The sequence below is a fragment of the Phacochoerus africanus genome, chromosome 5, assembly GCF_016906955.1.
Source record: "Phacochoerus africanus isolate WHEZ1 chromosome 5, ROS_Pafr_v1, whole genome shotgun sequence".
NCBI classification, from domain to species: domain Eukaryota; kingdom Metazoa; phylum Chordata; class Mammalia; order Artiodactyla; family Suidae; genus Phacochoerus; species Phacochoerus africanus.
In genome coordinates this window covers 72,082,134-72,104,168 of record NC_062548.1, presented here as the reverse complement: position 1 = coordinate 72,104,168, position 22,035 = coordinate 72,082,134, and the positions used below count along the sequence as shown (strand labels likewise).

At 43.5% G+C, this 22,035-nt stretch overlaps 1 protein-coding gene across 2 annotated transcripts in view; it reads right to left on the bottom strand.

Moving 5' to 3' along the window:
• The window catches only part of EVA1A (eva-1 homolog A, regulator of programmed cell death), a 50,076-nt gene that overhangs the window by 16,393 nt on the left and 11,648 nt on the right, over positions 1–22,035 (bottom strand). Inside the window, exons 2-5 of one of the 2 annotated variants that reach the window (XM_047781668.1) lie at positions 19,257–19,274; positions 10,993–11,115; positions 2,737–2,908; positions 987–1,039 (exon numbers count right to left, since the gene is read on the bottom strand). In XM_047781668.1, the coding sequence (XP_047637624.1) occupies positions 987–1,039; positions 2,737–2,908; positions 10,993–11,011 (244 nt within the window). In that variant the 5' untranslated portion in view covers positions 11,012–11,115; positions 19,257–19,274. The remainder of the gene's footprint in view (positions 1–986; positions 1,040–2,736; positions 2,909–10,992; positions 11,116–19,256; positions 19,275–22,035) is intronic. The other variant, XM_047781667.1, reaches the window with a different exon arrangement.

Here is a 22,035-nt window from a genome sequence, read left to right as displayed (position 1 = left end):
GAGCTACAAAATTAGGAAATTATCTATGATTTTCTTCTAGCATACTTTTCATTATTGTTTCTCATCCATTTACTCTATTTTCTCCTTTTAAAAGAATGATTATTCTGTTATATTCACTTTTATGATTAAAAATTTTTTTTGTCTTTTTTTTTTTTGCCATTTCTTGGGCCACTGCCGTGGCATATGGAGGTTCCCAGGCTAGGGGTCCAATCGGAGCTGTAGCCACCAGCCTACGACAGAGCCACAGCAACGCAGGATCCGAGCCGCGTCTGCAACCTACACCACAGCTCACGGCAACGCCGGATCGTTAACCCACTGAGCAAGGGCAGGGACACGAACCCGCAACCTCATGGTTCCTAGTCGGATTCCTTAACCACTGCGCCACAACAGGAACTCCAGATTAAAAATTTTTAAATTAATTTCCTTTATAGTCAGGCAGTGTACCCCCATCATACTCAGAATGAATTTTTAACCACCAAGTCTATTTACTGGATCTAATGCATTGTATTTGGCCATACTATTTTCCATTTCCTTACATTCTCTTTTATCTCAGCCCTTATTTACTTAAAAGAAACATTTTCTTCCTACGTCCTAAGCAATATTTAATTCCAGAATATGGAATGGGAAAAGAAAAGGTTGAAATGGGGAGAAAAACAGGACCATGTGCCCTTTCACCTTAACAAGATCATAAGACACCTGTAAACACCCGGCCGTTCAGTGAGTTACCACACTCAAGGATCACGACTCAGGGTCGTGCTGAACGAACTGGAAAGCTGCCAGGTACTTCCTGTGCTGAGTAGAGCTCCAAAGCTGAGTAGCCTGTTTGCCCTCACCCGAGGTATTTTCTTATAACAGCTTATTTGCAAATGTCATCTGAGGACTTGGAAACTCCAGGCTCTCCCTGTCACTCCCCCCACTTGATTTTGGGGTGTCTCCACTATAGAGTTGAGGGGATCATCATTCAATGGCTTGTGAAAACATCATACCTGGTTTCAAACATCTCTTTTCTAGCTCCAATATTCTTTCTCCCCAGAGTAGCCTAGAAGAAAGAGCAGAACTGAGACTCCTCTGATGTGTGGGTACCCAGGTGAGGAGGCCCCAGGAACTGAACTTCCTTAGGGAGGTAAGGAGCTGACTGATGACCTGAGCCTTTGCTGTCTGAGAAGGGAAAACCTTGGACTTGAGGCAGGTGAAAACGACCTGCTTCATCTTGCCTACCACCAAGAGTGGCCAGGTTCCTGAGAAGTTCTCCTTTCTAAACTCAGGTTGCACATCGTGCAAAATGCTCTCTCAAAGAGAAGCCATGAACTTCCTTTACCCTCAGACTTGGCTCAGATTTGCCATTGTAAATAGAAATTCAGGTTTGCATCTGAACTCTGAGGTAACCACATATCAACACTGACTAGAGAGCTAGAAAATTAAACCATTTCCCCCAGGAGAAATTTAATCAGAGCCTCAGCCCTTTCTTTTTTTTACAGCAACCAGAGATGTGGAACAAAATAAAATAAAGCAAAAGCAAGCTACCCGAAACTTAAAAACTCACTCAAGGGAGTTTCCATCGTGGCTCAGTGGTTAACGAATGCAACTAGGAATCATGAGGTTGCAGGTTCGATCCCCGGCCTTGCTCACTGGGTTAAGGATCTGGTGTTGTGGTGAGCTGTGGTGTAGGCCAGTGGCTACAGCCCTGATTTGACCCCTAGCCTAGGAACCTCCATATGCCATGGGTGTGGCCCTAGAAAAGACCAAAAAAAAAAAAAAAACCTCACTCAAGCAATAGAAAATCAGTTTGGTCATCAAATTGTAGAGCATTTTCATGTATGTTTAAAAATTTCACCTTATTAAGGTACATTTTCATGTATTTTTAAATGACTCCTTTTATATGAATAGCTCCTGTTCTCAAGAAATGATCTTGAAGAGGAGTTCCCGTTGTGGCTCAAAAGTAACAAACCCAAATAGTATTCATGAGAATGCAGGTTTGGTCCCTGGGCTTGCTTAGTGGGTTAAGGATCTGGTGTTGCTGTGAGCTGTGGTGTAAGTAACAGACGCAGCTCAGATCCCGAGTTACTGTGGCTGTGCTTTGACTGGCAGCTCCAGCTCCAGTTCAGTCGCTAGCCTGGGAACCTCCATATGCTGCAAGTGCGGCCCTAAAAAGAAAATAGGAAAAAAAAAAAAAAAAGGAAATGATCTTGAGGAAAAAAATCAGTCATCTTCCTAAAAGAAAACAACTTTGGACCAAGGAAGAGACAAATATCAGACTCTCCCAGATTCAAGCACTTTCTGTCTCAATGTCTCCCAGAAGGTTATCAAACACCTCAAACAGCCCCTCAAACACAGAATACACACACACACACACACACACACAGGCCCTGAGTGGGGTTGAGAACCACTACCTAGAAATAATTAGGCTGAGAGCACTCTATTCTAACCTTTCACATCATAGTCAAATGCTTAATGACAGAAGCCCCAGGCTACTTCATTCACTCACTTAAGCGCAAAAGGAAACCAAATATTTTCAGCAAGATGAAGCTCTTAGAACCCCCATTTGCCAGATTAGAGGATGTCAAGCTTAACTCTCAAACCAGAAGACATTTCATCTCAAAACTGAGTCCTGCAGAGCCCCTCTGTCATGACGGCAGAGCATCTCTCTCCTGAGTGTAAGGCCAGAAACCCCACCCAGGAGACAGCTCAGCCCAGCCCCACACCTCAGCCCTGGCTCAGCCAAGATTGGACAACTACCTGAGACAAAGGAATAGGCTGCTAGGATATTGCTGAGCAAAGCCATGTCCACGTGCTCGGGGATCACCAATTCCTCGTTGTAGCAGAAGGGCAGCCTCGATGGGACATCCAGAGGAGGCCTCCTGGAGATGCTTCAGCTGGATCAAGTTGGCCACCCTCCCTCTCTTCTCTTCTGTTTGGGAACACAAAGTAAGTGATGAGAACACATTGTGATTTCCTGAGGCCATGTTCCGGGTAGCCTGGGCTCAAGATCAAAAGCTAGTCCCCTAAATGCCAGCCAACCTTCTCAGCCAGGTGGCTGCAAAGATCTGGGATCTTGTCCTCTTTGCTCTACAAGCTTCTTGGCTTTCAAGGAAACAGCGACCCCTTAAATCTGTTTTTCCCTAGCCTCTCTCCTTTTTCTTCCCCATCTTCTCCAAAATTCCCTTTTTAACACTTCTCCTTCACCTTTCCTTGATACTTTTCATTGCATTCTCCCTGGTTTGCCTCTGTGGCATAGTCCATCATCCCTCTAATCACTGCATTTTAACCCCAAGCCACAGCCTGCTCTTCACCTGGCTCTGCTCTCCCCTGTACTGATGGCACTTGTGTACTTTGATCAGTTTGCCTCATCCCACTTATCACTGAGTGTGCATTCTTGGCAATGGGTCAGAGCAGACTATTCCAGAACTTCCAAAGTGGTTCCAGTTTGAAAATAGCTCTGAGAACTTGGGAGCTTGAGCCCACCCCTGCCCCAGGCTTCACGAATCCACCTGCGACTGTGATAGGCCAGTGAAACACATATGCACAGTCAGTCACAGGGTAAGGAGGGATGTCAGGTTAGGGAAAGCTAGAGAAGTAGAAGGCTCCAGTCCTTGCAGAAGAAACAGGTTCTCAGGTGGGTCACAGAGATGGGTAACATGGATCACATTTAGAGAGAGAGCTGCAGTTTCATAGGTGGATGGCATGGGTCACAACAGATAAGACAACTCTTACTTTAGTGGATTCCAATGGGCTTAGGGAAGACCATGGCAAGGCAAGACAGACCAACCCATGGGTAGGACAGAAATAAACACAAGGTCCTTGGAGCAGCCAGAGGCCCAGAGAGTGGCAGGATGAGGAGCCAGGAGCTTGGGGGCTCTGAGAAGGAGCTAGCCTCTGTGGAGGGCCCCCTATCCTTCTAAGCCAGAAGACAGAGATTCCCTCAACAGTCATTCAAGTTCTTAAAAAGTGACAACTAGATGACACAGGCGAAGAGTTGGAACTACCACTCTGAATTCAGAGACTGTTCTGAGGACTTTAGGACTAGCAAGAGAGTGAAGTCACTGGAATATTTCTGAGTATATAGTGCGACAAAGCTGTTTCAGGCCCATTTCCTCCTGTTTATCTCCATTAATTCTACCATAGTGCAAGTCTCATCAATTCATTTCTGGGGGGTTTTCCAACAGTCTCCTACATGATGCTTCTTCCAATACCTCTTCCCTATCCAATCTAGTACCCACTCTCACCAACAGGGTTATCTTTATATAGTATAAATCTGATCACCTCACTCCATAGTTCTACCCTTCAACTAATCTCCATTAAACTTCTTGATACAACACACATGCACTTAACAATATCTGACCTCTATTTTAGCTCCTAATTTATCTCCTACCCAAGTCTACATTCTTACACATATACACAGAGATACAGGATGCCTAATGCTCCAATAATACCAGCTTAGTGTATTTTGGGAAACTAAAGAAATCTGGAAATCCTCTTCCTTTTTCCTAAATGTCCTCCCCCTTCTTATCCTATCTGGCTAATGTTTAAGAGAGAATGCAAAAGTTCTACTTTAGTCTAAAATAATAGAAATAGAAAAACTCATACTAAAATTCGTATAGAATATCAAGAAATCCAAATGGCTAAAACAATCTTAACAAATAACAAAGTTAGAAATCTCACACTTCTTGAATTCAAAAACTTATTACAAAGCTACAATAATCAAAACAGTATAGACAAGGAGTTCCCACTGTGGCATGGTGGGCTGAGGATACAGCATTGCCATAGTTATGGCATAGGTCACAGTTGTGGCTTGGATTTGATCCCTGGCCCAGGAACTTCCATATGCAACAAGTGCAGCCAAAAAACAAAAACAAAACAAACAAAAAAACAAAACAGTGTAGACAGGCATGTGGAAGATGGAATAAAATAGAGAGCCCAGAAATAAAACCTTAAATATATGGTTAAATTATTTTTAACAAGGAAGCCAAGGCCATTCAATGGAAAGAACAGTCGTATTGAGAAAACTGGATATCCACATGCAAAAGAACGAAGTTGAACCCTTATACCATATTAAAAAATTAACTAAAAATGGGTAAAAGACCTAAATGGAAGAGCTAAAACTCTAAAACTGTTGAAGAAAACATAAGGGAAAAGTTTCATGATTCTAGATTTGGCAATGATTTCATGGATATGATACCAAAAGCACAGGCAACATAGATAATTTGGACTACATCAAAACTTAAACTTCTGGCATCAAAGGATACAATCAGCCAAATGAAAAGACAGCCCATGAAATGGGAGAAAATATTTGCAAATCATATATCTGATGAGGAGTTAATATCTGGATTACATTTTTTAAAAACCCCTACGACTCAGCTACAACAAAAAACAACCTGATTAAAAAACTGGCAAAGGACTTGATATTTCCCCAAAGAAGATTTATGACTGGCCAACAACAAGCACATGGAAAGATGCTAAACATCACTAATCATCAGGAAATGCAAATCAAAAACAAAAGGAGACACCATCCCACATCCATTACGATGGCTACTATAAAAATAAACAAACAAACAGAAAATAACAAGTGATGGAGAGGTTGTGGAGAGAAGCTCTTATACTGCTGGTGGGAAGGTAAAATTGTAGAAGCACTATAGGAAACAGTATGTCAGTGTCCCAAAGAATTAAAAATAGAATTACTATTAATTCCACCTCTGGGTCTATACCCCAAAGAATTAAAAGCAAGGAGTTGAACAGACATTCAAACATCAACTATGATGAAGCATTATTCACAGTGGCCTAAAGATAGAATCAAAGTGTCTGTCCATTTACAGGTGAATGGATAAACAAAATGTGGTATATGCACACCATGGAATATAACTCACAGTCTTAAGGAGTAAAGTTATGACATATGCTAAAATATGGATGAAACTTAAGGGCATTATGCTACGTGAAATAAGCCAGTCACCAAACAATAAATCTGTTTCCACTTATATGAATTACCTAGAGCAGTCAAATTCATACAGAAAGAAAGCAGAATGGTTGTCAGGGGTTGGGAGAACAGAGGAATGGGAAGTTTGGGGGATTTTTTTTATCTTTTTGCCTTTTCTAGGGCTGCTCCCGTGACATATGGAGGTTCCCAGGCTAGGGGTCTAATCGGAGCTGTAGCCACCAGCCTACACCAGAGCCATAGCAATGCCAGATCTGAGCCACGTCTGTGACCCACACCACAGCTCACAGCAATGCCAGATTCTTAACCCACTGAGCAAGGCCAGGGATCGAACCCACAACCTCATGGTTCCTAGTCAGATTTGTTAGCCACTGAGCCATGACAGGAACCCTGGGATGTTATTGTTTAATGTGTACAGAGTACAAAGTTTCAGTTTTACAAGATGAAAGTTGTTCTGGATGTGGATGGTGGTGATAGTTGTACAACAAAATAAATTGTACTTGATGTCACCGAGCTGGTTCAAATGGGACATTTTATGTTATATGTTATTTCACCACAATTTTAAAAATTAATAATAGTGGCAACAATAAATATAAGGTGTGGATGAGGTACAACAAGGAATTTTAAAAGTTACTTTTTTTAAGAGAATCTTGTAATTAAATATTGATTTTCAGCTAACAGGAATGGTAGCAGAATTATGGTGATATTAAAATTGAAGTCAAAATACTGTATGATATCACTTATATGTAGAATCTAAAAAATGCAACAAACTAATGAATATAACAAAAAATAAATAAATAAAAACCAGACTCACAGATATAGAGAAGAAACTAGTGGTTACCAGCAAGGAGCAGATAGGTGGCAGGGGTAATATAGGGGTAAGAGATTCAGAAGTACAAATTGTTACATATAAAATAAAGCTAAAATAAGCTACAAGGATATATAGTATAACACAGGGAATATAGCCAATATTTTACAATAACTCAAAATGGATGAGTTCTCATTGTGGCACAGTGGAAACGAATCCCACTAGGAACCATGAGGTTGAGGGTTCAATTCCTAGCCTCGCTCAGCAGGTCAAGGATCCGGTGTTGCTATGAGCTGTGGTGTAGACCAGCGGCTACAGCTTCGATTAGACCCCTAGCCTGGGAACCTCCATATGCTGTGGGTGCAGCCCTAAAAAGACCAAAAAAAAAAAAAAAAAGGAATATAACCTTTAAACACTGTGAATTGCTATATTGTACACCTGTAATTTATATATTATACATCAACTACACTTCAACAACAAAATTGAAGTTAATAAAATTCCAATTTGTATCACACTTATGAATATCACTTAACTTTAAGTAAAAGATATTATCTCACTTTTTAAAAAATGGAATGTAAATAATTGTAATCAATCACATTTATAGATTAAGAGGAAAAACACATCATGTCAATGGATGTAAAAGAGGGTTTATGGGAGTTCCCTTCATGGCTCAGCAGTTAGCAAATCTGACTAGCATCTATGAGGATGCAGGTTCGATCCCTGGCCTTGCTCAGTGGGTTAAGGATCTGGCCTTGCCGTGAGCTTCTGTGAGCAGATGCGGCTCGGATCCTGCATTGCTCTGGCTGTGGCATAGGCCAGAAGCTACAGCTTCGATTCAACCCCTCGCCTGGGAACCTCCATATGCTGCAGGTGCACCCTTAAAAAGGGGGAAAAAAATGGGGTTGTGTAAAAGTTAATAAAAATTCATAATTAAAAAAAAGGTCTAATGCAGTCAAGTTCCAAACCCTCTAGATTATTTTCCTGTCCATCAAAGTATTCAAATATTCTTCTATACTGCACCTATGATGTGGTCATTGGAATTCTTGGTTTACTTGTTTGTCTCCTAGACTGCAGATGCTCGAACCAAGGTAACAAGCTAATAAGTCCTTGTTACCCTGGTACCTATCATGGTGTCTGATGAAAGGCAGTTCTCAGTCATTTCTGGCTGGCTGAAAAACAAAAAAGAGCAATTAGGCCTGAGCTTTGTATGCATGAGTAGGTCTCCAAGGGTATTTCTGAGGTTTCCAGGGTATTTCTGAGGGTTCACTTAGAGTGAACCACTCTGAAGACTAAAAGGATACCAGGGCTGACGGGCTCAAAGTGGGGTGCTAAGCAGGGTACCTCCTCAGGACTATGGGAAGACCACATGCAGGATGGAAGCTTAACCATGGCCCAGAAGGCCTTTCTGCAAGTCTCTTCATGCCTCAGGCACTAATGGAGAGGGTTGCAGGAGCCAGAGGCAAGAGAAAGAGGAAGAAAGAAGGCAGGCCGAGGGTAAGGAAAGACAACGGCTGGATGCTCCATACTAAAGAGTGACCAGGAAGACCCTCCGTGGTCTGCGCGGCATAAGGCAACATAGAGCAGGGGTCAGTACACCTTTCCTATAAAAGGGCTTTGAGGGATATATATGCTCTGTCTCAACTACCCAACTTTGCCCTCGTGGTGTCAAAGCCCCTGCAAACAATCTATAAATGAATGAGTTACAGTGAAACTTAATTTGTCGAAAGAGGTGGTAGACCCAATTGGGCCTACAGACCACACAGTTTGTAGCCCTGTGGCCTAGATTCTTACTACTCAAAATATGGTACAAGGACCAGCAGAACCAACATCACCTGGGAGTTTGTTAGATCTGCATAATCTTGGGTACGCAGACCTTCAGAATCAAGCGCTCATCTTATAAAATGCCCAATAAGAGTTTGCAAAATGTTCTGCCTGACCTCTGTGGCCCCTTCATCCTGAGCACCCAGCTACTCTAAGGGCAGAGGCTTAGGACCTTCACTGAATGCCTCCTTTATAAATCTGAGCTGACTAGCTCTGCAACACAGTCAGTTCTCCAGAGAACTTTAGTGAGGATTCTGAGACAGAGGGCAGGACCCAGCACAGGAGATTCTGTTCAGGGCAGCTGCCAACAAGACAGGGTTTGCAGAAGTAGGTAAATGATGACTCCCAGAGCCAAATTCTATTCCCAAACTTTCTCTCTGAGCTCTCCCTTAATAGTGATGGAACAATTTTAGGTAGTTCTGGACACTTTCCACCAGTGATAGTAATTAAAACATTTCTGCATCTCCTACTGTGATGGCTAATTTTGTAAGTCAACTTGACTTGGGATGTCCAGATTAAATATTATTTCTGGATGTATCTCTGAAGGTGTTTCCAAATGAGAGCACATTTGAATTGGTGGACTCACTAAAGTTAACTGCCCTCCTGAATGTGGGTGGACATTATTCAATCTACTGAGAGTCAGTTAGAACAAAAGGAAGAGGAAGGGGGAACTTGCCTCTTTCTTCTTGCCTCACTGTTGAGCTGAAGCATCTCATCTTATCTCATCTCATCTTCTCTGGATCTTAAGTTTGGATTTACATCACTGGCTCCCCTGGTTCTCAGGCTTAGACTGAGCTACAGTACTGGCTTTCCCGTGTCTCTAGGTTGTAGACGGCAGATCATAGAATTTCACAGCCTATATGATTGTGTGAGACAATTCTTCATAATAAATTTACTGTTATGTATTTAGGTAAGAAATGTGTGTGTGTGTGTATCCTACCCGAATGTGGGAATGAAGCACTCATTCACCTACCAGTGAAACTTTGTGCCCTATTCCTCAAGGAAGTACCTTATCAAGCTCCTAGAATAGTGAGTGAATCTCAACCTTGGGCAGTATGCTCCCCAGGAGATATGTGATGGTCACAACTGTAGTGGGGGTTGATATTGGCATCTAGGAGCAGGCAAGGATACTGCTAAACTCTTACAATGCACAGGACAGCCCCCCTATGATAAAAAATTATCTTTTCCCAAATGTTGATGCATCAAGGCTGAGAAACCCTGTTCTAGAATGAACATCATTACGTCAATGAGCAGCCTAAGACACTCTCAGTACTTGTGAACCTCATGCACATGACCAATACATGAGAAAGCTGTCAGAGAGAGGGGCTCAGGTCCAAGCCCTGAGCCAGCAATTCAATGACCAGTGACCAGAAGTGAATAGGCTCTGGGCAGTCACATTAACAAAGCCCTCAAGAAAATACAACAGCAGGAGTTACCAACGTAGCTGAGCAGGTTAAGAACCCAACATAGTCTCCATGAGGATGCAGGCTCAATCCCTGGCCTCACTTGGTGGGTTAAGGATCCAGTGTTGCTGCAAGCTGCAACATAGGTTGCAGATGCAACTCGGATCCAGGGTTGTTGTGGCTGTGGCAGAGGCCGCAGCTGCAGCTCTGATTCAACCCCTAGCCCGGGAAATTCCATGTGCCACAGGTGCGGTCATAAAAAGAAAAAAAAAAAAGAAAATACAATATCAACCAACACCAGTTTATTAATTCATAACTGGAGAGCCACCTGGCATAAGATCTAGATCAGATTCTCTTCTGAACAAGTTGACCCTAGGGATTATCTTGGCTTGGGCAGAATTATGCCTAAGCAGCCATATATTTTCAAAGCCAGAGTTTTCTCCCTGTGATAACTCACTGGATTAACCCCACACAATTCTAGGGGGAAATCATGTCTAAAAAAGAAGCTAGGGCCAGTCAACCAGCACTACAGCATTTGGACAGCACCTGCTAATTCTTCTATTTCTTACTCTTGGACAGCTTTCTTTCATCCATGACCCAAAGCCCTTTCACCTAATTACTGAAAACTTGTGGCACAGAAGAGACAGCTTCTTTCCATCACCTACCTCTCAGAATTTTGTCTTCCTCAACACATGCTGATCTCCTGATGACGATGACAAGCCGGCTTATGAGCATCCTCTCTTAAATCGGATGGCTAATTGCATGCATTGTGTGCCATTTTCACTGGTTTCCATTTTAGAGATAACCTTGTTTCCAGTGCTACAAATTCATATTCTCTGGAACCTTGAGTCTACCGTTTTATACTGAGCATAACCCCTGGCTGTAGAAAATATAGCGCGCCTGGTGATAGTACATTTCATCTCATATTTCAGTAGCAGCAGTGAGTTTCCCTAATATGGAAGCCCCCATGTGGATGACTACCTCATTACACAGGTGCACAGAATCTAAAAAAATCTTATTATCCCCTTAGCTACCTGGGGAGAGGTGTACCATCAAGAGTAGAGGGGCATCTGGTTAGAACAGTTCATCCTTGGCGCCGCTGGTATCAGACAGTGGAGATTCTGAAATGTGATTGGCCTCAGTTAGCTTCTCAGGCTCTGAAAGAAAAAGAAAAAGGGCACCGTATACGTATCAGAAAGCAACCCCCTGGCTGAGAGATCACATCATGCCCTAGACCTGGTGTTAGTATGAACTGCTAAGCAAAGAAACCTTGGTGGTGTTTGGCTAGACCCTTGGAGATATGGAATAGCATTCCCTCAGGGAATAAAGCCCACTGCCAGAGTTTAATCTGGAATCTGAACCAGACAGCCAGAGAAGCCAATCTTCCCAGGTCATAGCAGAAAGGGAAGCAAAGGGTAAAAGATCAAAGATGCACGCTTCCTCTTCCCTCTAATCAGCCAAAAGCCACAAAACAGTTATAGTGGGATGTGTCACTGTGGCTCCCCATCAATGAAGTTTGCAGGCCCAGCTCTCTGGAATAAGAAGGGAGGAAATTCAGTTTTCAGATAGTAATGCCCAGACAAGCCATGAAATGAAATCTCATGCATCTCTGCGGGCATGAAAAACCTGTATATGCTGCTATATGGAGTCCCACAGCCTGTATTACCCATTCAAAAAATCTCAAGACTTCTGTTCAACCCAGCTAGAGAAGTGAGTGGGGGTCTCCGCAAGACCTAGCTCCTTTATGCTACCAGCTTCATTTATAATTGTGTAGAAAAAAATGAAATCGGTCACAGAGCTCCTGGAACCCTGAGTAGTCCCCTTGCTCCATGTGTACACACTCATTCATCTGTCATCACTGCTTCCTGCCGACTCCGGCTGCAGACAGCTTCTGCTTGTTTCTTTACATCTTTACTTACCAGCTGCCTCTGCCTCAAAAGGAGTTGTGGCATCTTCCTATCTCCATTTTACTGGTAAGAGCAAGAAAGGAAGGAAGGAAGGGCAAGAAAGCATAGGAGCAGTAGTTCTTTAGAGACTCATGAACAAAAGCATGGAAGTAGGTCGTTGAGACTCACTCACTCTCTATGCCACGCTAAAGAAAACCATGGAGGGACTGACCCCAATGTAATCACAGAGTCTGAGGTACAAAAGCTTGAATGGAAAAATAGCTCCTAGGAGTTCCTGTTGTGGCTCAGTGGTAATGAATCCGACCAGCATCCCTGAGGACGTGGGTTCAATCCCTGGTTCTGCTCAGCAGGTTAAGGATCCAGCATTGCTCTGAGCTGTGGCAGCTCAGATCTGGCATCGCTGTGGCTGTGGTGTAGGCCAGCAGCTACAGCTCCGATTCAACCCCTAGCCTAGGAACCTCCCTATGCAGTGGGTGCAGCACTAAAAAGACCAAAAAAAAAAAAAAGAAAAGAAAAGAAAAAGAAAGAAAGATGGATAGATAGATATTACACTCGAGTGACAAAGAGAGGAGAGAAAGATTATATATGTGTATAATCCTCTCTCTCAAAATTTTTTTTTTGCAGTTTCATTTACGTATTTTTAATTTAGCTGTCTGTGGTTTAGGTGTCATATCGAAGAAACCATTGCAAATACAGTGTCATGAAGCATCCCTCTATGTTTTCTTCTAAGAGTTTTATAGTTTTAGCTTTTTTTTTTTCGCTGAAATATTTCTCTATTGTTATTTCCCCAATATAATTTTTTTTCTACTGTACAGCATGGTGACACAGTTACACATACATGTATACATTCTTTTTTTCTCCCTCTCTCTCAAATTTTCAGTCTCTCCCTTTCTCCTTTCTCCCCAACCTCTCCGTGTGTGTGATATATATATACATATATGTCACATATGTATATATATACACACACCAAGATGTGTTTATGCAAAACACATCTCAGTGCACATAGATGTATGTATACACACATATCTACCTTTCTCCCGCAAACATTGTCTCATTCTTCCCCAGTCGCTCTCAAAATCTCTCTTTCAATTTCCTGGTCTTTTCTACTCCTTATCCACAATAAACTGGTTTACTTGCCCCCACTTTTAAATGACCTTCCCTTTGCTCAGCCTCTCTGCTAAACTTATATTTCCTCTCGCCACGTCTTTTCCACCATTCAATCCTTAGGGAACTCATGTTCTGTCCTTCTCCACTTAGACTGCCCAGCCCAGTGCCTGGCACATAAATTCTTTCACATAAATTCTGTCATGGAGGTGGGATCTGTGATCCACTGCTTGATTCATAGTAAATGTTTCCTTTGATTGAATGAACCTAAAAATGAACAAGCAAATGTTAGTTAGAGGGATCTGCAACCTGGCTACCTGCAAAGCCTACAGGATGAAGCATAAAAGCAGTGTAAGTTAAAGACTGCTATGACAGATGACAAAAGTAAAGAATTTAAAGATCTTTCAAATTGATATGAACTTTATTTGTATGTTTTGTCTTTTTGCCTTTTCTAGGGCTGCTCCCATGGCATACGGAGGTTCCCAGGGTAGGGGTCTAATTGGAGCTGTAGCCGCCGGCCTACATCAGAGTCACAGCAACACCGTATCCGAGCTGCCTCTGCGACCCACACCACAGCTCATGGCAACGCCGGATCCTTAACCCACTGAGCGAGGCCAGGGATCAAATCTGCAACCTCATGGTTCCTAGTTGGATTTGTAAACCACTGAACCCCGACAGCAACTCCTAATTTCCTCTTTTTAAAGTTCATATCCGGAGTTCCTGTCGTGGCTTAGTGGTTAAAGAATCCGACTAGGAACCATGAGGTTGCAGGTTTGATCCCTGGCCTTGCTCAGTGGGTTAAGGATCCGGCGTTGCCATGAGCTGTGGTATAGGTTGCAGATGTGGCTTGGATCCCGCATTGCTGTGGCTGTGGTGTAGGCCGGCAACTGTAGCTCTGATTAGACCTGTAGCCTGGGAACCTCCATGTGGCGCGTGTGCGGTCATAGAAAAGACAAAAGACAAAAAAATAAATAAAAAGAGGAAACTAGCTGGAGTAAGAGTGTATGGGGTGGAACCAGAAGGAAATCCAGAGATTAGCAACAACAAGCAGCAGACAGTTGAAGGGACAAAGGGAGGAGGCAGGGTTAGCCAGGAGGCAGGAAGAATCTGGAAACCATGGAGGACTCAAACAGTGAAAGCTGGAACCCTGGAGATGCAGTCACTACTGGAAGAGATTCTTGAGGAAAAGAGAGGGAGAAAATACTCTGGCCTCCTCCTTTCCTCTACCTTCACGGGTGACTCCATTGGCCAAACCTAGCCGGAAGCCAGGGCTTGAGCCTGAGAAAGGCAGCCTCCAGGTTAGCCCCCGCTATCCAGGGCAGAGCATGGATCAGAAAGCCAATAGGCTGAGGTTTGGCATATCGACAGGGTGCTTTTGAGGATCTAGAGCATGGTTATGTGGCCAACACTGCCTCTGTCCAGCGGTGCTGAATAGAAATGCAGGAACAGAGTTTTGGGTGAAAGAGAAAAAAAAAAAATGGCTTTATTGCTTTGCCAGGCAAAGGAGGCCATGGCAGGCTAATGCCCTAAAGACTGTGCTCTCCTTTGGCAGGGATTGGAAAGTGTTTTTCTCATTTGGGAAAATAGGGCCCCAGATAAGGATGAGGGTAGATGAAAGCTTTCATCCTTTATCAAAGTTGGTATTCAGTGGCCTCGAGACTGGTTCTGATGGTCCTCCTATCTTGTTTTCATTTGTTGGGGGTTTTATCCCTGCAGAAGAACTCAAAGCTATTTTTATACATATTCCTTGAAGAGAAACCAGGACCCTGCCCCAAGGCTGCACTGTTGTTTCTTGACTGTTTTCCCCTTGCCTCTGTATCCCCTCCCTTCCCTGATTAGCAACTGTTTGAATCTGCCCTTAGGAACTCAGGGAAGGTTGTGGAGGCTGAAGCTTATTCCCTAAAAACAAGAAATGAGGGAGACAGAAAGGCTTGTGCCCAGGAACCCCACAGGTCCCTGCTCAGTTTCACTAAGATGCCTGGCACATAGTAGGTACTCCATAAATAGTAATCCTAATTTTTTTTTTCCTTAGGGCTGCACCCATGGCATATGGAGGTCCCCAGGCTAGGGGTCGAATCAGAGCTACAGCTGCTGGCCTACACCACAGCCACAGCAACACCAGATCCTATCCACGTTTGCGATCTACGCCAGCTCACGGCAATGCCAGATCCCTAACTCACTGTGCGAGGCCAGGGATCAAACCTGCAACCTCATGGTTCCTGTCAGATTCGTTTCTGCTGAGCCACAACAGGAACTCTGGTAATCTTAATTTTTATGCACCATTGTTACATAATGAGCTTTTAGAACTGCATTTTCTCATCATTTTATCTCTGAGTTTATAGAAACACAAGCTGGGATATTTGGCTCATGCTACATGGATTCTGCCAAGAACGCTTATATTTTTTCAAATGAGCTGCATAACTGAGAAATGTGAAAAAGGCCCTGTCCTAAAGTTTCATTGTATAAAGCAAATGTTGAATTTCCACAGCTGCCAGCTTCAGCCTACCCAGAGGAATTGTTTCAGTGAAATATTAATTTCTGAGAAAGCCACATTGAGGTAAAATTACATAGTAATTCAAGCAGCATGTGCAAAATTTACTTGGTGTTGGCCAGGAATGGTTTTAATTATGTGACGTCTTCAGAATGAGAAGAAAATGACTGAAGATGTTTGCCTAAATCAGTCACAAAGGGCCTGGTTGCCCCCGGATCCCTCTCCAGTTTCAGTTTATTTCTGCAGTCCCCAAACCATAAACACAAAGGACGAGCCCATGGAAATGGATGCTGTCACTGTCAGAACCTAGGAACAACCAACAGCAAAAACAACCTAGACAGGAAAGAGCACCAGCATGAAAGTCCAGTGTCCAACAGTGGGAGGACAACAAGGGTAGAAGAGAGGGAGGCATGAGAATCTAAAAGAGTGTCCAAAATTTGGGAAGCAGGATGCAAGGCGCTTTCATAAAAAGTCCAGATGGGTGCAAGGTGCAGGGTGTGCTGGGCGCACCTTGGACACTTCACATTTCCTGGGAGTCAATGGTAAGGTTGGTGCTGGACTTGGAAGTAGCGTCAAGAAGTAGGGAGATGGAGTTCCTGTCATGGTGCAGCAGAAACGAATCCGACTAGGAACCAGGAGGTTGTGGGTTCACTCCCTGGCCTCACTCAGTGGGTTAAGGATCCGGCATTGCCGTGAGCTGTGGTGTAGGTTGCAGACGCGGCTTGGATCTGGTGTTGCTGTGGTTGTGGTGTAGGCCGGCGGCTACAGCTCTGATTAGACCCCTAGCCTGAGAACCTCCTTTAGGTCAGGTGTGGCCCTAAAAGGAGAAAAAGACAACAACAACAAAAAAAAAAAAATGGGGAGAGAGCCAGGGCCCATCCCTAAGGATAAAACAGGTACTGAGGACTTGACCGTGCAGACAGAAGAGTTAATCCAACCCTATGGGTCTTAAAAAATGGTCAGCAACCAGAATCCCCTCTGCTGGTGGAACAGATAGAAAATCAGGAAGCTATCTTTAGACTAGCTTTCAGCCTCTGGGTTCTATCCATGGATATCAAGACCTTGGCACCAGCCTGGGAGCAGGGGTTTCTCTTCCAGGAGGGCCTATGTAAGTGATAACATAAGAAAGGGGACAGGAATTTGAAAAGAAGACAAACAAAACTGGTCCTGTGAAGAAGAGCACATGGTTTGAAGATGGACAGAAAGCTTTTCATGATCTGCCCCTAGGCTGTCCTTTCAGGAATGACGCCCCCATATCTATGAGGTCAAAGGACCCTCTTAAGTATTTACTGCCTAGGTGTGGGCATACCAAGGTGGGGCTGATCCTAGCTGGGAGGAGTGGGGCAAGGAGCCAGAGCACCCTGGATGTCTGGCTGTCATAATTTTCTCAAAACTGTACAACAAATACAAAATACAGGGACGCATCAACAGCAAAGAGGCTATAAGCCTGCAACTGTCATCCCAAACCCTTAAAATTTTCGTATTCATCCTAACAGTCTCATTGTTTTCACTAATTAACTACATGTTATAAACTAGAATTATCAGAGACTATATATGTGCATATATGTATATATGTATATATGTGTGTGTATATACATGTTTGTGTGTGTGTGTGTGTATTATATATAAAACAAAAGTTTATAGTTTCTTCTCTTTTATTCATTGGTATTCCACATAAGGTTTCATTTGAAAAGTAATAATGCTCAAAAAAAATTGAAAGTCGTGTTATTCAATACATAGGAGAAACCTGATATATTCAACAGGAAGGGTTAAAGAAATAGGTCTTTTATTAGAATGGCAGGAACTAGATAAGAGTTAATGTGCATTCAAGCATAGTCCCAGATATAAACTTGGGGCTCAAAAAAAAAATAACCTGTTAATAATAATCTATATAGCAGAAATGGTATGTCCTTTGCTCTGGAACTGGGAGAGGGGGAAACTCTGGAAATGGAGATACAGAGAAGCCCATTGGGGAAGTTTTGCTTTTCCCACAAGAACCGTCTTCCCGCAGGCAAGTAAGGAGGACTTTCTTTGTGCAAAGCAAGGCAGATCAAAGAGATGGCCGTCAATAGGCAGCCAAATGTATCCACTGACCATCTGGGTCAGCATAGCTGATGTGTCAGCATACTGAAAAGAATGCCATGAGCAGGAAGGTCTCTGGTCTTGTGGTAGAAAAATAGTAGTGACCAGACACGATTTTGAGGGAAAGAGGCCACAGAACAAGTGCAGCCTGGAAAGCGGACGCAAAGCACCGTCTAGGAATCATTCATTCATTCACTCATTTATTGATAAAGCACCTATTAACACAGGCACATTACTAGTACTGCAGTTACAGAGACAACTAAGCCTTGGTCAGTGTCTCTTTGGTGGGAAAGGAGGTCTGTTTCCAAAGGGAAGCACAGGGAATGAAGGGGCGGGGGGGGGGGGGGGGCATAGTCAGCTCCCTGGAAGAGGAAGCCCCAGAGATGAGTTTCAAAGAAGAAACAGGAATTAATCATCTGGATAAGAGCTAAGGATGGCGGAGGAAGAACACATTCCAAGAGAGACAGCTTTCATGAAGAAAGACAAGATTTGAGATGGAAAACTATGACGTTGGGGGAAAGCAGGTGGGTCAAAAGGGGTGAAGCACAAAATGAAAGGAAAGGAGCGGCAAAAGATGAAGCTGTTGAAGTGGCCCGGGGGCTACGCCAGGGAGTGTGGACCCTCCTGTCAGCACAAGGGAGCCAAGAAGGATGCTATGCTGCAGATAGCACAGTATTTAGAATCTGCACACCTATCAGCAAAGAGTGTGAAACAACTGAAGAGAGACACTCTTCAGTTGTTTCACATATTTGCCTCCCCTGAGAACTCCCTGAGACCGGAGATTGTCTTTTTCACCTTTTTTTATCCTTACATCCTCTTTGCACAGTGCCTGGAATGCAGCAGGAACACAACATGTACTGTTACCTGAACACTCACTGTTAACTGCATGAGCAACGTTCAAAGTAAGGCAAGGAGAAGCTGGAAGGACAAATGCAAAGAGTACAGCCTAGTGCAGAGGCTGAGAAACCATGTGAAATATAATAAAGTAGAAGTAAATCAAAACAGAATGCCTCTGTTCTAAGCAGCACATAGAGTAAATGAACAGGAAAATGACTACAGATGGAGATACCTCGGAGTAGACCAACTCGATCCCCTTGGTATGAGGAAGGCATCCTGAATGCTCCTTAAAAAAAGGCTGTTGAATTCACAATTCACATGTTGAACTGTGTCCCTCAAAAAAGACCTGGTGAAATCTCAGAATGTGACCTTATTTGGAAATAGGGTCTTTATTGATTTAACCAAATTCAAATGAGGTCATTAGGGTGGGCCCTTCAGTATGACTGGTGACAGAGTTCCCGTCATGGTGCAGTGGAAACGAATCCGACTAGGAACCATGAGGTTGCGGGTTCGCTCCCTGGCCTCGCTCAGTGGGTTAAGGTTCCGGCATTGCCGTGAGCTGTGGTGTAGGTCACAGATGCGGCTCGGATCCGGTGTTGCTGTGGCTGTGGTGTAGGCCGGCAACTGCAGCTCTGATTAGACCCCTAGCCTGAGAACCTCCATATGCTATGGGTGCGGCCCTAAAAGACAAAAAAAGAAAAAAAAAATAGTGTCATATTGAAAAAGGGTAAAGTTGGACACAGAGATGCACAGAGGGAAGACAAAGTGAAGAGACACAGGGAGTAGACAGAAATGCCCAAGGCTCCCAGAAGCCAGGAGAGAAACCTAGACAGATGCTTCCCTGGTGTCTTCAGAGGGATCGTGGTCCTGTCGATACCTTTTCTGGCCTCCCCAACTGTAAGACAATAAATTTCTGTTGTTATAGGCCATCCAGTTTGTTTTGGCAGCCCTATAAAACTAATACAGGCTGGGTGGTCAAAACAGATCAACAACTGTGGCAGACATTGGCATTTCTCTCCAACAGGCACTCCTCCTTCCCCATTGCTGGAAGAGCCCCACTTTTGTTTTCGTTTTCATTTTTGGTTGCACCCATGGCACATGGAAATTCCAGAGCCAGGGATCGAACCAGAGCCATAGCAGTGACAATGCAGCATAGTTCTGCTGTAGGCCACAAGGGAAGTCTGTGCCCATTTTTGTTTGTGTGTCCACCCTCCCTGGCCCAAGGTGTGGGTTGTATGATTGATTCAATTCAATCACAGGTCTCTTTGTCATTCCATGTACCAGGTGACCCAACTCTCTCCAATAGGTCTCACTAAAAGGACTGCTATATCCATTATATAAATCAGTTGTTCTCAGATATTTCTCTGTCTCTAAAGTCCTGTTAGAAATATTTGATGCAGGAGTTCCCGTTGTGGCTCAGTGTTTAGTGAATCCGACTAGGAATCATGAGGTTGTGGGTTCGATTTCTGGCCTTACTCAGTGGGTTAGGGATCCGGCATTGCCGTGAGCTGTGGTGTAGCTCCAAGACGTGGCTTGGATCCCGCTGTTGCTGTGGCTCTGGCGTAGGCCGGCAGCTACAGCTCCGACTAGACCCCTAGCCTGGGAACCTCCATATGCCACGGGGGCAACCCTAGAAATGGCCAAAAAAAAAAAAAAAAAAAGAAAAAGAAAAAAATATTTGATGCAGACACTGCTTCTTACTGAACCTGGACAAGGCACTAAAGTAATGATCACTGGGATTACTAGACAACCTGAGGGAGAATGGTAACTGAATCAATTTTCTTGACCATAACTGTCAAGCTTGTCCTTCCAAAGGCTGATCTTGATCTCCAGGGTTTGAACCTACGAGTCTCCCCTTATCAGATATTATTACTTAAATCCAGCCAACATCTCTTGCGTGACTAGGCAGTGAATAAGGCAAATTCCCTAATCCATAACGAATACCACACTGTCGTCTCCAAACTGTAACATGCATAAATCATCAGGTTAGAGCTACAAGTTGAGGTCTGGCTTCTGCGGTTATGTCCTTTGTCGAACATGGAAAAATAATCTCACCTCTAACAGTTTTTGCAGCTAAAGCACAGCTCCAGTCGTTGCTATGCCAGAGGCTAATTGAGAACCTTAAAGGGCTGAGTGGGTCTTAGCAGGGACAGAGAGAAGAGAGAGGAGAGAAATGCTTAGGCATATGGAGGGGGCTTCATGCCATACCCTTCTAGGTAGGGAGAAGACATATTAGGAATGGCACAAGCTTTGAAAATTGGATTGTTATGATCATTTTACAACTAGAGGTATGATAAATTCATCTGAGTAATTAAAAAAAAAAAAAATAAAACAGATCCGAGTTCAATTCTGCTCCACCATCTACCAGTGACATGACTGGACAAACAACTTAGCATTTCCAAACTTCATTTTGCAAGATAGTAAATATAATTTAATACTCTTAAGAATTCTTAAGAATATGCTTAATAGGAGTTCCCGTCGTGGCACAGTGGTTAATGAATCCGACTAGGAACCATGAGGTTGCGCGTTCGGTCCCTGCCCTTGCTCAGTGGGTTAAGGATCCGGCAGTGTCGAGCTGTGGTGTAGGTTGCAGACACGGCTCGGATCCTGCGTTGCTGTGCCTCTGGCGTAGGCCGGTGGCTACAGCTCTGATTGGACCCCTAGCCTGGGAACCTCCATATGCCGCAGGAGCGGCCCAGGAAATAGCAAAAAGACAAAAAAAAAGAAAAAAAAAAGAATATGCTTAATAATGGGGTAATGTATATAATGCAACCAACACTGCGTTTTGTGACTAGCAGGTGACATCCCAGGATATAAACAAGGTTCTGAGTCACAAACACAGAATATCCATCTTTTTGTTTTTCTTCTCTAGAAGAATCAGTCCCTTGAGCATTAAAGAAACAACTAGACATGTTCCCATCAAATTGGTTATATAGTCTGTTATTTTGACCTAGGATTATGTCACAAACCATTTTTCCTCATGGTCTCCCCTTAGGTCCCCTAAATTAAGCAATGGCTCCCAAGTGGCCTCTCTGCCTCCATTCTCTCATCCTCCAGTTCAACGTCCAGAGAGTTCCTAGAATTACAATTCTAGAGCCGGGATTGGTAAATGACAGCTCACAGGTACATCAAGTCTACTGCCTGTTTGTGTCAACAAAGTTGTACTGGAACAGAGACACGCTCATTTGTTTATGCATCATCTATGGTTGCTTGGCATCATAGTGGCAGAGATAAGAAGTTGCAACAGAAACTGTATGGCCTACAAAGCTTAAAATATTTAATATTTGGTCCTTTACAGAAAAAGTTTGCTGCACCCTTAGTAACTTATTCTAGAACATTCCCCTTGGCAACTCATCATTCCCTCCACTGACTTGCCTCCAAAGATAAAGTCTACGCTGGGTTAGTTGTCTCTTACTAATCTTTCCTGGCTCATCTAGCTCTCCCTATGCCCCTACTTGCAGCCTAAACTCTTTGCTGAATGAGGGTCCTCCAAACACATCGGTTTCTCTTACACTGTGAGAACTCTGTTTTATTTCCCCATTAAACAAAACAAAACAAAACTTCTACCTAGTCTTTAGATTCCTCTTGAATATCTCTTCATAGAACTGCCCCCTCAGTTCTTGGAAAGAGTATCTCACCAATACATGGCCCACCGT